The 13,461-nt window shown below is 45.8% G+C and overlaps 1 protein-coding gene across 10 annotated transcripts in view; it reads right to left on the reverse strand.

The window, feature by feature from the left end:
• The window catches only part of PTPRT (protein tyrosine phosphatase receptor type T), a gene marked incomplete at both ends in the record, with an annotated part of 1,101,453 nt that overhangs the window by 63,325 nt on the left and 1,024,667 nt on the right, over nucleotides 1–13,461 (reverse strand). For all 10 annotated transcript variants that reach the window (XM_079719321.1, XM_079719325.1, XM_079719327.1 and 7 more), the window contains one exon: nucleotides 2,873–2,949. In XM_079719321.1, coding sequence (XP_079575447.1) covers nucleotides 2,873–2,949 — 77 coding nt within the window. The remainder of the gene's footprint in view (nucleotides 1–2,872; nucleotides 2,950–13,461) is intronic.

Consider the following 13,461-nt stretch of genomic DNA (forward strand, 5'->3'; position numbering starts at 1 on the left):
GGAACCAACTCAGTTCGGTTCAGCATGTGCTGCCCGAGTCCCCATTGTGTGCTGCGTGCAAGGTGGTGTCTTTTGAGTGGGTGAGGAAGAGCAGGACCAAAAGCCCTGGCCTGGGAGTCATTCGGGTCTGATTTCTAGCCTGCTTCTGCCACGGACCAGATGCCCACACCCAAGCTGTGCAATCTCTTTAAACCTCAGCTTCCCTATCTGGAAAATGGGGGTGGTCACCTACCCTAGAGGGCTATTGGGAGGTCTCAATAAACAGATTCATCTAAAAGCACCCCTCACAGGGCCCAAGAGTGGCTCATTTAGAGCCCTGGGCTGTTGTCATTGCATGACCGTCGTTATTAAAGCCAGCAGGGCATGGCTGGGGAGGCACCGCCGATGCAGACTCCTGCTGTCCCCTCCCTCACATCCTGGAGAAGTTTCATAACCTTGAGAGCCCCAGTTCACTCATGTGGAAATGGGTAGTAATGGCATTTACTTCGTGAGTTGTGATACTAGTTAAGGCAACATTGGTACACTAGAGGTGATCAATAATTCTTCAGCTACCATCGGTCCTTCTTGCCTGACTACCATCGGCTGACTCTCACTCGTTGGCTAAAGCAGCACTGTGTCACCTCCTCCAGGAAGGCTTCACTGACCACACCACTCCCCACCTTGAGGCTTTGATTTTCCTTTACGTTCCCATGGCCCCTGCTCTTTGAGGGTCTCTTTTCTTATCTGACTCCCTCACCAGACTTGAGTCCCTTTTAAGGTCTGTGTTTCCAGCACACTGTGGAGGATCTGCTGTGTGTGAGAAATGAATACTAGATGCAAGAGGGAAAGGTGGAAGGCATGATGGGTGAATGCTGAGTGCTTTCTCCAGGTTGGAGACAGGCTGCTCAGAACTGGCCATCTCCTTGTGAATTTTCTTGTTAGCCAGAGTCCAGGTGGAGAACCATTCCAGGTGTTTCAGACAGAGGGAATTCAGTACAGGGAGCTGGTTATACAGGTGATGGAGGAGCTGAGTTGCAAAATGGAACAGTGAGGCCACCCAGAGATCAGCAATAGCAAGAGGATGTGGTCACCCCTAGAACCAGCAGATAACAGGAGACAGAGAAGTCGCCAGAGCCCAGGAGCTGGGGCCACCTTGTCGAGGCTGGATCACTCTGGTGGTCCTGCTTGATGGAGCCACAAATGGGATGCAGCCACTGCTGGAGCTGCCATCCCAGGAAACAAGAGAGGCAGATAAATAGGATGGCTTCTCCCTTCCCATCACCTGCCAATCTCCCATTGCACCTTCCTTAAAGGGTCAGCTCACTTTCCTCCCTGCACACACGCACACACACACACAAAGACACACATGCACACACACACAAAGACGCACATGCACACACGCACACACATACCACACACGCACGCACACACACATGCGTGCACAAACACGCACATGCACATGCACACACACACATGCACAGATGCACATACACACATGCACACACACGCACATACGCACAAACACGCACATGCACACAAAAACACCCACATGCACACACACACACATAGAAACATGCACACGCACACAAACACACACACACATGCACACACAGACACACACGCATACCAGAAACACAAAGCAGAACAGGGAAGGACAAGGAATAGATCTGAGGCAAACAGGCAAATGCCTAACACAAGGCTCAATACACAATGGGGAATTCAAAAGCATGCCACAGTGCCTTATAGCTTGTCTATAAAAACACTTGGGAGTCAGAGGCACCAAGGTGGATCTCTGAGCCTTTCGTCAAGGTTCTCGGACTCCTACCTGAGGTCCTCAGAAGCCTGGCTTGCATCGGTCATTCTGGGATCTCTCTCTGGCCCCAGTGACCATGCTTCCCTTTTACAAGCTCTCTTACTTCCGTGTATGCCCGTCCTGGCTCCTGTTGTATTTAGTTCCTTCCTCCATATTCTCTGGAACACGGAAGCAGCCCCCTTTCCTAATTGGGGGTCTTATTCCCATACCTTCTTCCCTCTCATCTATCTTACCCTGGGCAATAGATAAATCATCCCAAAGCTCAGCTCTGAACCGGTCACCTCCTTGATCAAAAACTTGCCATAGCTTTCTCTTGCCTACAAAATAAAGTCTGACTTCCTACGTTTGATCACAAAGCATCAGTGATCTAGCTCCATCCTTATTTTCCACTATTCCCGTTATAGAGTCTCTGCTCCCCTCAAACTGAGCTGCTACACACCCTCTGCTACATCTCAGCTTGTGCTTTTCTTTGGCAGAGGCCCATCTTCCCCCTCTTTGATTTTAAATTCTACCTGTGCTTGAAGCTTTGGTTCACATCACACTTCGCATTCCTGATATAAAAGTGACTTTTTCCCTCCCACCTCTGAATCCCTGTAGCATTTTATCTGAACTCATGACACTCACCACTTTCTAGTTTGCCCTGGAATTATTGATGTGCACAGCTTATCTTCCTGCTAAGGTTTTAGAGGGTAGAGACCATGGCATTTTTAGCTTTATGGTTCCTATAGCATCCAACATACAGTAGGTATTCTGAAATTTTTGTTGCATAAATGGCTGTACCTTCAAATAAATGAATGAATGGGTAAACGGACATACATACAAAAGAATTAATGGGTGAATGAACAAGACTGGCAATCCTGGGTTCCCACAGAGCAGGCTACTCCAGCCAGCCTGAAAGTGGATGCAGCTTTAGATGGCTAATCAGCGTGGGTTACACTAGTTACAGGGAGGAACCAGACCCTCTGGACCTGTTCTAGGAGGGCCACTGTCCGGGGAAGCGGCTGGAGGCACAGCCACAGATCTTGAGCCTACCGCAGCCAACCCCAGAACCCAGCTGCCCAGCCCCGTGGAGAGCCTCACATCAATGTAGTTGGCGTTGATGTAGTCGGAGTGTGGGTCTCCATCCAGCACCAGCAGCCTCACTCGAGAATGGTCATCTGCAAAGAGAGAGCAGAAAACAAGGGGATGGGTGATGAGAAGGCTTCGGGTGAGCTCTGCCCTGCTTTAGAGCCACCATTTATCAATCATCATATACCAGGCACCATGCTACTGACAGACACGCTCTCATTTAACCCCTAGCATCACCCTCCGTTATTATCCCCATTTACAGGTAAGGAAATAGAGGCTTAGGGAGATTACTGTGCCTTAAAAATGGGCCTGTATATGCTTCTTCTCTTTTTTTCCACCTGCCCTTCTGATTCTGGTTTTGTCATTACCTACCGGGGAGAGTGACCTGCTTCTTTAAATCTTAGTGATTTTGTCATTAAAATGGGGATGGAAATGCCTTCTCCAGAAGACAACACAGGAAAGACCATATGAAAACACTCAGGAAGCGAGAGGTGTTAGATCCAAATTAATATGCCCCATTTTCATGCTTGCTTAAAACTGGCAAATTTACCTATTTTCCACAAGTGCACAAATGCTTGCCTTTTGCCTCTTGGAATATTGCTGCAAATAGACTGTCAGCCACATATTGTTATCAATATTATAATTCAAGTGAAGCCGACTAAAGCACTATATTAAAAGAGGTCATCAATAACTAAAAATTGTGTTACAGAGAAAACCATTTCAAAAACAATCTAGGCACAAACAAGATTTGCAGGCTTTAGTCAATGGCACGCTTACTTCAAATAACACCAAATAAAAATGATTACAATAAAAACCTATTACAGCAGAACAATCAGGCTAATCCTTTACAGTTAATTAAAGTGAGCTCCGATATGCTAGAGGACACGCAAACAGAACACCTGGGTTGGGTCTGGTGGGGGGAGGGGCTCAGCTTTCTGTCCCCGTCACTATGCACGTATCACCGAGTGTTGCTGCATCCACTGGCCAGGCCACCTTACTCTAGGTCAGGGCTAGGGCTCCCCATAAGTGGACTGGAGAACTCTGGGCACCCCCAAAGGTTTATGGGGATCAAGGAAGTCGGGTCACCAAATCCCATTAGCTTTTTCCAGAACTTCTCAGTATACAAGGCCACCTATTACTACTCACTGGAACCCCCATGAACAGGGACATTAGGTGTTTTGCTCCTTGTTCTATCCTCTGCATGCACCTGTGACAGGTACTCAATAGTACTTGGTGAGTAGATGAATGGATTATCTCAGTGGACTCTCACAGTGACCCTGGGAGAGAAGTAAGATGGATGCTGTTAACCTTTGTTACAAATGAGGAAACTGAGGCTCCCAAGGATTGAATGGCCACATGGCCAGTGGATGGTGGAGCATGGAAGAGTGGGGTTCTCTTAACTCTGAGCTCAGACACTCCTGGCTCCCCAGAGGGGTCTAAGCAGGATAGTAGAAAGTACTTCAAGGGTACACAGCAGAGGGAATTAATGACAGAGAAGTGGTTACCTGGGTGATGGAAGAGTTGAGAGGCTAAAGGGAGGAGGGAGAAGTAACTCAGAGATAAACGTCAACAAGGAGGCACTGCCTCCCCAGGGTCGGTGGAACAGAGGGAGGAAGCGAGGGCACCAGAGCCCAGGGCTGGGGGCCACCTGTGGAAGCGGGAGCTGCAGTGGGCCTCTCTGGTGGGAGCTGGAGAAGAGGAGGAGACTCCCTCACTGTTCAAGAAGGTGCCTCTGATTGGGACACAGAGGGAGAAATGCCCCGGCTTCTTCCTTTCTCCCACCTTCCAATCTCCCAGCAGTGCACGTCATTGGCCAAACAGCAGCCAGCTGACAAGAGAGGCTGAGAAATGCGACCTGCAAGGGTCAGATTCCTATGATGGAAAGTTGAGCAGGAGAAGGCAAGGAATGGGACCAAGGGTGGACAAGCAGGCCGGGGCTGGACAGGACACCATCCCACGTCCATTCATTCATTAACTAATTAATCAATTCAAAAATAGTTAAGTGAGCATCTGCCATACGGCAGGCACTGTGCTAGATACTGAGCTACACTGGATGCCATGTTTCTTACTCATCATGGGGAAGAGTTTCCGTGGAATCAACCAGAGGGAGTGGGGGGGAGGTCTAAGTGATCCCTTTGGGTGGGTGGCGGAGTGGGGTGTGAAGTACGGAAGGAGTTTGAAGCTAATCTTTATGGAGTTGATGGTAGATACCAGAGGCTTCACATACACATACATTATCTCACTCAATCATTTATTCCTCCAAATTGCTCCATAGATTATTATACTAATGATGTAGTATTTTTATTCTTCCCATTTCACAGATGAAGAAACTGGGGCTCAGAGAGATTAAGCAAGTTTCCAACATTACACAGCCTACAAGTGGCTGGGATTCTATCTTAGGACTGTCTGACCCTGAACCCCTGCTCTGTTCACACGATGTGCTGTCCCTGGACTTCTAGCATCTCACAGATAGTGCAGTCTGTGCAAGTGTCTGGTCCCCAGCTCCTGCAGTGGGGTGTCCTTGGGGACATCCACCCAGCAGGGGTTCAGACAAGACCCAGCAGCTGACTCTGAGCTCAGACTGTTAAGCCTTGTTACCAGCGGTTACCAAAACTGTAAGGCTCAAAAAAGTGAAAAATGTGTAATGTGTTTTCACTCATTGGTCTCACTAATGACTTATCGATTCAAAAAAATCTCCTTTATTTATTGAGTTATGCCTGCCCTTGAGGTCTAAAGCACTGGAAACAGATATTCTGGTGTAAAACATTGAAAGGGAATTTTCATTAATATAAAATGAAATTGAAAGTCTGAAAGCAAATATGATTAAAAAGAAAAAGAAAAGAAACAAACCTATTTCTTTTAGTTAAATATTCTTAAAGATGAGAGGTGCCTCTAACCACCAGATGATGGCGTTTGTCAGTATCACCTCTTTATTCATTTATTAAGAACAAATTCACTGAGCACCTACTACACACAGGCTTGTTGAAGGGACTTGGAAAGTATTTTCCAAGTGCTCAGGGAGTTTGTCAATGTAGTGGGGGAGACAGACTGTACACAGAAGTGAAATTTCAAGGTCTAGAAAGTGGGGACTAGAGGGCTTTGTGAAGTGATATGTGAATGAGGAATTGAAAGTAAGGCTTGACCAATGGCCAATGAGGAAGGGTCTTTCCATCAGAGAGAACAGCAAGAGTGAGAGCAGAGGTCCTGGAAAAGCACGCATATTGGGAACCTGCAAACAGTTTCTTGTCTTGTGAACATGGAATGGGAGGCAAGTAGCAGTGGGAGAAGAGGCAGAGGAGGTAGGGGGAGGTCAGATTGAAGAGGGCTTTCTACACCCTATTCAGGTACTTAGATGCAAGGCACCATGCCGGGCTCTGCAGAGCATCCAAATAGAGACTACCTTCTGAGACTGTGAAAGGGTACTTTAGTACAAAATGATCAAGATTTATTCCCACATGGGCTAACCTGTGGCAAGTAGGAGAGTAGACGTGGTGATGGGAGGTCTGAAGCTATGGGTCAGATCTGGGTTCAGATCTTAGCTCCATCACTTAGCAAGTCAGTTGATCTCTCTAAGCCTTGGTTTTCTTAGGAAAATGCTACATGGCTCAATACTATATAGCTCACAGAATGTTGGGAGGATTAAATGAGAAAATGCAGGCATGAAAAGTGTGAGGACGTTAAGAGAATGAAAAGATGAGCCACAGATTGGGAGAAAAAGTTTGAAAAAAGACTATCTGATAAAGGAGTTGTATCCACAGTATACAAAGACCTCTTAAAACTCAACAATAAGAAAACAACCCCATTAAAAAATGGGCAAATGATCTGAACGGACACCTCACGAAAAAAGATATATGGATGGCAAATAAGCATATGAAAAGATGTTCAGTATCATATGTCATTAGGAATTGCAAATTAAAACAACAAAAAGATACCTCTACTCACCTACTAGAATGGCCCAAATCCAGAACCCTGACAACACCAAATGCTGGCGAGGATGGAGAGCAACAGGAATTCTCACTTACTGCTGATGGGAAAGCAAAATGGTAGAGCCACTTTGGAAGACAGTTTGGAAATTTCTTCCAAAACTAAACACACTCTTATCGTATGATCCAGCAATGACTGTCTGGTATTTACCTAAATGAGCTGGAACTTATGGCCACACAAAAACCTGCACATGAATGTTTGTAGCAGGTTTACTCATAATTGCCAAAACTTAAGAAAAACCAAGATGTCCTTCAATAGGTGAATGGACAAACAAGTCATGGTACCTCCATGTCTTTGGTAATATAAAGAAATGAGTTCTCAAACCAGGAAAGGACATGGAGGAAACATAAACGCATACTGCTAAGTGAAAAAACCCAGCCTGAAAGGCTTCATAGTGTATGATTCCAACTCTATGACATTTTGGAGAAGGCAAAACTATGGAGGCAGTAAAAAGATCCGTGGTTGCCAGGGACTTGGGCGCAGGGATGACTAGGTAGAGCACAGGGAGCTTTTAGGGCAGGGACACTTCTGTATAAGACTGTAATTGTGGATATGTGTCACTGTACACGTTTAAAATCCTACAGAACTGCATAACACAGAGTGGACTCGAAGGTAAACTATGGACTTTAGCTAGTAATAATGGATCGCAAAGCACAGGGAGATCAGCTCGGTGCTTGGTGACCACCTAGATGGGTGGGATAGGGAGGGTGGGAGGGAGGGAGATGTAAGAGGGAAGAGATATGGAGATATATGTATATGTATAACTGATTCACTTTGTTATAAAGCAGAAACTAACACACCATTGTAAAGCAATGATACTCCAATAAAAACATTAAGAGAAAAAAAACCCCAAACACTAAAAAAAAAAAAAAAAAAAAAAAGATGTGGTGTATATATATGGGATGGAATATTACTCAGCCATAAAAAAAGAATGAAATTTTGCCATTTGCAACAACATAGATGGACTTGGAAGGTATTATGCTAAGTGAAATAAGTCAGACAGAGAAAGACAAATACTATATGATATCACTTATATGTGGAATCTAAAAAATACAACAAACTAGTGATTATAACAAAAAAGAAGCAGACTCAAAGATACAGAGAACAAACTAGTGGTTACCAGTGGGGAAAGGGAAAGGGAAAGGGAAGGGTCATCATAGGGGTAAGGGATTAAGCGGTACAAACTGTTATGTATAAAATAAGCTACAAGGACGTAATGTACAACACAGGGAAAATAGCCAATATTTTATAATAACCATAAATGGAGTATAACCTTTAAAAACTGTGAATCATTATATTGTACACTTGTAACATATAATATTGTAAATCAACTAAACTTCAATAAAAAATGAGATACTACCTTATTAAAAAAATGGATCAATATTGGTTCACCAGTTGTAATAAATGTATCACACTGATGCGAGACGTTAATAACAGGGGAAACTGAAGGGGGGTGGGAGGTAGGAGTAAACAGGAACTCTCTGGACATTCCGCTCAATGTTTCTGAAACTAAAACTGCTCTTAAAAAAAGTGTGAGGACAGTGCCTGGTATGCAGCAGGTGCGTAATAAATGGTGGTTCTGGACTGGATGTGAGGCAGGCAGTGAGCTGATGGCAGAGACGGTTAGAAACTTAGTGCTTCCCATTTGCCCTTCTGTACAAAATGTAAATCCATCTTTCTGCAGAGGCAAAGAGTTACTGTGTATATTCATGAAAGGGCAGAATTCAGCTATAGGTCCACCAGAAAGGCATTGCAAGGAGTAGCACTGCCCTCATGGTTTATTTATTCCTTCTGGGAGATGCTAATATTATTCTGGGTCCCCTTCTCCTTCTAACTTTATATAATTAGAAGGATAAAAAAAACTGTTTATCCACATGCACACGGAGAAAGATGGGGCAGTGGGTGATGTAAAGGAGTTTATACAAAGTAATTTACAAGCAGCCCAGAAAGTTCATTATGCTCTATCTACATTTTGCAAGCTTGAGAAACAGCTAATCTGGTACTCCTTGTTTGATATTCAAGATGAGTGAAGAAGTCACATAGAGGAGAAACAAACTCTTCAGTGGTGAGGTAAGAGGAAGTGCAGGAGCCTGGCTTCACCCGGCTCTCAGCTGAGGTAGGAGGTGGGCCAGCACTGGCTTGCACGGAGGAGGAGAGAACCAGTGGCCACTGGTAGAGAGAAGGCATAACTGCAAAGACACGGAGATCCAAAGAGCTCCCCGGAACACAACTCAAGGGGAACAGAAACATTGCCCCTCTAGAATCAATCTGTTCCTTGTAGTTTTCGAGCAAAGCCCAGTGATAGGTTGTAAAAGTTTAACAAAGAGCTCTCTGGAGGAAGAAATGTCCCTGATCTGTAACATCTGATTTCTGTGATATAAATACTCCCCCCATGACTGATTTCAAGCTACCAAGGTGGTATCAACTGGCTCACAAAATTCCTGAAAAATTTAACCATCATCTCTTGCAAGCTGGTATGAATCAGTTCCAAGACATCACTGACAGAGAACAAAGCCTGACCAGACCCCACAATGCCTTGCATGATCTGCTTTGGGACCTATTTCCCAAGTCCAGCCTCATGCCCCCCTCCCCACATATTACTCTGAAAACCGTGCCCTTCTTTCTGTTGCTCAAATGCATGATGTCTGCTCTGACCACAGGGCCTTTGCACATGAAAGGAATGCCCTCAACCCCAAAAGGCTGGCAACATCTCATTCTTCAGCTCAATCTTCCTTCTTCAGGAAGCCTTCTATGATCTCTCCACCCCAGACTCTAATAGCTCCCTGTACTTGTCTTCAGAGCTCTTAGAGCAGTTTTATTTCTGTGACGATCTGACTAACCCATGGCTCTCCTTCGCACCCTTTTTAAGAATGGGCACCCTATTTACTAAACTCCTCTATAGTGTATGGCACATAGTAAGTGCTCAATAATTATCTGTTCAATATATGAATTCATATTTGTGTCTGAAAGGCTGAGAACCAGAAAGGAGCCGGTCCCTTGCTTTTAGCCATACAATTGATTTTAGGTAACCTGGCCTGGGACCCAGGCTCTTTCCTCTACACAAGGCTGGCATAGTGTGCCTGGATCCTGTGCTCAAATTCTTCCTCACCTCATAGCTGACCCCTCACCCCACCTGCAGACCCAAGACTGGCAGCCAATCACTGCCTTCAGCACGAGAGAGGGAGGGCTTGGGAAGGCTCTGAAGGCAGACCTGAGGTCTGTCACTAACTCTATCACCCAGAGCTGAGTTGATGTACCTTCCTGAGCCTCAGTTTACCCAACGACAACATCAAAATCCTCTCTACCTTTGCAGACTTGTTGCAAGGATGAAAAGCAGTTAGATATGAGGGCACCTGGTGTACTGTAAGAAATCAATGCAAATGTGTAAATTCAGTTTTATTGTAATTCTAGGCCAGTGGTTTTCAGAATAGCATCCTTGGCCAATAGCATCAATGACATCTGGGAACTTGTTAGAAATGCAGATACTGGAGTCCCAGCCCAGACCCACCGAATCGGAAACTCTGGGGTGGAGCCCAGCAATCTGTATTTTAACAAGCCCTCCAGAAGATTCTGATGCACTGATGTTCAGTTATTTAGCAGAGGGGGTGCCTTGGCTATTCAATTTGTCTTGGGAAAGACCAAAAGTTTTTACTGGAATTAGGCTGTGAGACTAGGGACTCACCTGTGCTGGGTGTAAGGAACAGAAATTTATCTTTGTGGAGTGCGTAAGATGCTCCAGGCACCATTCTAGAAGCCTATGGATGCTATGCCATTTGATTCTCATCATACCTCATTTTGTGGCTGAGAAAATCAAGGCTCCAAGAAGTTTAACAACTTAGAAGGTGTAAGGCTGAGAGCTTCCTTGTAGAGTAGTGGGGTCCCTACCTCTCCGGGAACCCCAAGACGCACTGCCTCTACACCTCTCCATGCCGGTTCTGACTCTGACACTGTCCCATCCCACTGTGCGTCCCACCCCCCATCCCTGGCCAGGGGAGAGGGCTCAGTGTCCTCCCATGCACAGCTCTAACTCTCAAAGCAAACCACAGCTCCTCCTCCCTCCTCCATCATCAGAGGTAACCCAATAAGTCAGCCTTCTCAAGTCACATCCACTTAGAGAATCACTTCAGAGAGGTGGGGCGGGGAAGACAATAGCATTTGGGTACAGGATGTACTTTCCTCCTGTCTTCTGGGCACTGAGGAAGGTAAAGAAAAGGTGCAATTTTTCAGAGAAAAGAGATTTGACTCATTACAATGAATTGTGGAGCTGAAAAATCATTTCCTAGAAGTACTGGAAATGTAAAGGCCATCATCTTGCACGAGTGGAGAGCGAGGATGCAGGTAATCCTGCCGAGACTGCCCAGGTACCCCACTGAAGCTAAAGGTCTCCTCATTAAATCTTGATTAAATTACCATTACCAAGGTAGCAGGTGGCCTGGGTATGACAGGGAAACAGCCCGACATTCTGTGCGTCTCCTTGTGCTGCCAGTTCCCTGCTGGCTGAGGCTGGGCTGCTCCATTCTGCAGGGCCCTGTGAGGAGCTGCTCCAACAGATGAAAGCTTTGGGGCCATAGAGGGGACTTAAGCATAGAGGCACAGAGCACTGAGAGAAGTTAGGGGAACAGTGGCCCATCCGATGAATTTGTCGATTCATCCGAAGCAGGATGTCCAGCCCACACCCCACTAAGGGGACTTTCTGAAGAAAGAGAGGAAGGTTTCTGATCCGGATTCCTTCCGAAGCAGAAACTGAGACAAGGACTGAAATGCAAGGACTTGCTTTGGGAGATGATCCCGGGAAACACCAGAAGGGAAATGGGAATTAAGAGGCAGAAAGGAAGGAAACCAGTGAGGGTTGTGTCATCGAGCAAGTTACCGCTGTAGACAGCTGGGGCTTACTTTCTCCTGCTACTCCAAGAGAGAGTGTGAATACACACCTCCAAGTTATTCCGCCTCAGCGGGGAGGGACCTGGGGTACTTATACCCGCACCCCCATCAGTCATGGATTGAGAGCTGCTCCTGGGGACATTTAATTTCTTGGCAGTCCCGGCAAGCAGGCAGAGAGGGCTCCAGTGACCGAAACAAGTCCTCTGACAAACAAGGGCACTGAAGGTTTCTGCACCAGGATCACTCTGTAAGGCCCAGGCAGGAGTCACCCTCAGAGACAGTCAAGGAGAAGGGGGAGTTGGGAACACTGAACAAGGCACCCATTTTGACATCCAGTACGGTCTCCCCAGAAGTCAGCAGAGAAACAGCTCTGAGAAGGAGCCCCTGAGTTTGATTTGAATCTGAGTTCCTCTCTGGAAGTGAAAACAGCCTCTCTGAAGGGTTCATCCTGATCTTCTGCCCTAAGGTCAGAGTCCTCAGCACATGCTCCCCCAAGAGCACAGGTATGTCTAGATGCAGAGGGACTCCTTGGTAGGGGGCTCGTGGCATCTGGGCAGCAAGAGCCCGGAGCTCTGGTCCTGGCTGTCCTACAGACTCTGCGTGACCGTGGGCAGGGTTCTACATCTCTGGACCATTGCTCCTTGCCTGTGAACTCAAAGAGGCTAGACTTAGCGTCATCTAGGTTTAAAAGTCTATACAACCAGGTTCAGAGTCAACATTTATTCATCTTAATTTGCACTCTTTGCACTGAAAGATGTGAACCTGAGTGTCAGAGAGATGACGTGACCATGTTGAAGGTCATGCGCGAGGTAAAGGGCAGAACTGAGACTAGCACCTGGGTCTGCTGGACCCCATGCCCAGTACTCCAATACACCTGAGCCCAGTGGCTTGTCTTAACTTAGGGGGTTAGAGGTCTCAGAAAATGAACATGTCCTGGGTCTCTTGTTTGCCCTTCAGCCTTCCGCACCTGCCTCTCTAAACTGGAAGCTGATCTCTGTGGATAAGATCAGAGGTCTGTACGCTCAACCTTGCTAATCATCAGGGAAATGCCAATCAAAACCCCAGTGTAACATCACCTCATACCTGTAAGAATGGCTATCATCAAAAAGACCACAGACAACAAATATTGGCAAGGATGTGGAGAAAAGGGAACCCTTGTACACTGTTGGTGGGAATGTAAATTGGTGCAGCCACTGTGGAGAAACAGTATGGAGGTTCCCCCAAAAACTAAAAATAGAACTACCAGATGATCCAGCAATTCCACTCCTGAGTATATATCCAAAGAAAATGAAAACAGTAATTTGAAAAGGTATACACACCCCAATGTTCATAGCAGCATTATTTACAATAGCCAAGATATGAAAGCAACCCAAGTGTCTATCAAGAGGTGAATGGATAAAGAAGATGTGGTATATATACACAAGGGAATATTATTCAGCCACAAAAAAGAATGAAATTTTGCCATTTTCAATAGCATGGATGGACCTGGAGGGTATCATGCTTAGTGAAATAAGTCAGAGAAAGAAAGACAAATATTATATATATTATCACTGAGGAATCTAAAAAAATAACATGAATGATTATAACAAAACAGAAACAGACTCACATAGAGAACAAACTAGTGGTTACCAGTGGGGAGAGGGAGCGGGGAGGGGCAAGGTAGGGGGAGGGGACTAAGAGGCACGAACTACTGTGTATAAAATAGATAAGATACAAGGACATATTGTACAGCACAG

This window comes from Hyperoodon ampullatus (genome assembly GCF_949752795.1).
Source record: "Hyperoodon ampullatus genome assembly, chromosome: 14".
Classification (NCBI taxonomy): Eukaryota; Metazoa; Chordata; class Mammalia; order Artiodactyla; family Ziphiidae; genus Hyperoodon; species Hyperoodon ampullatus.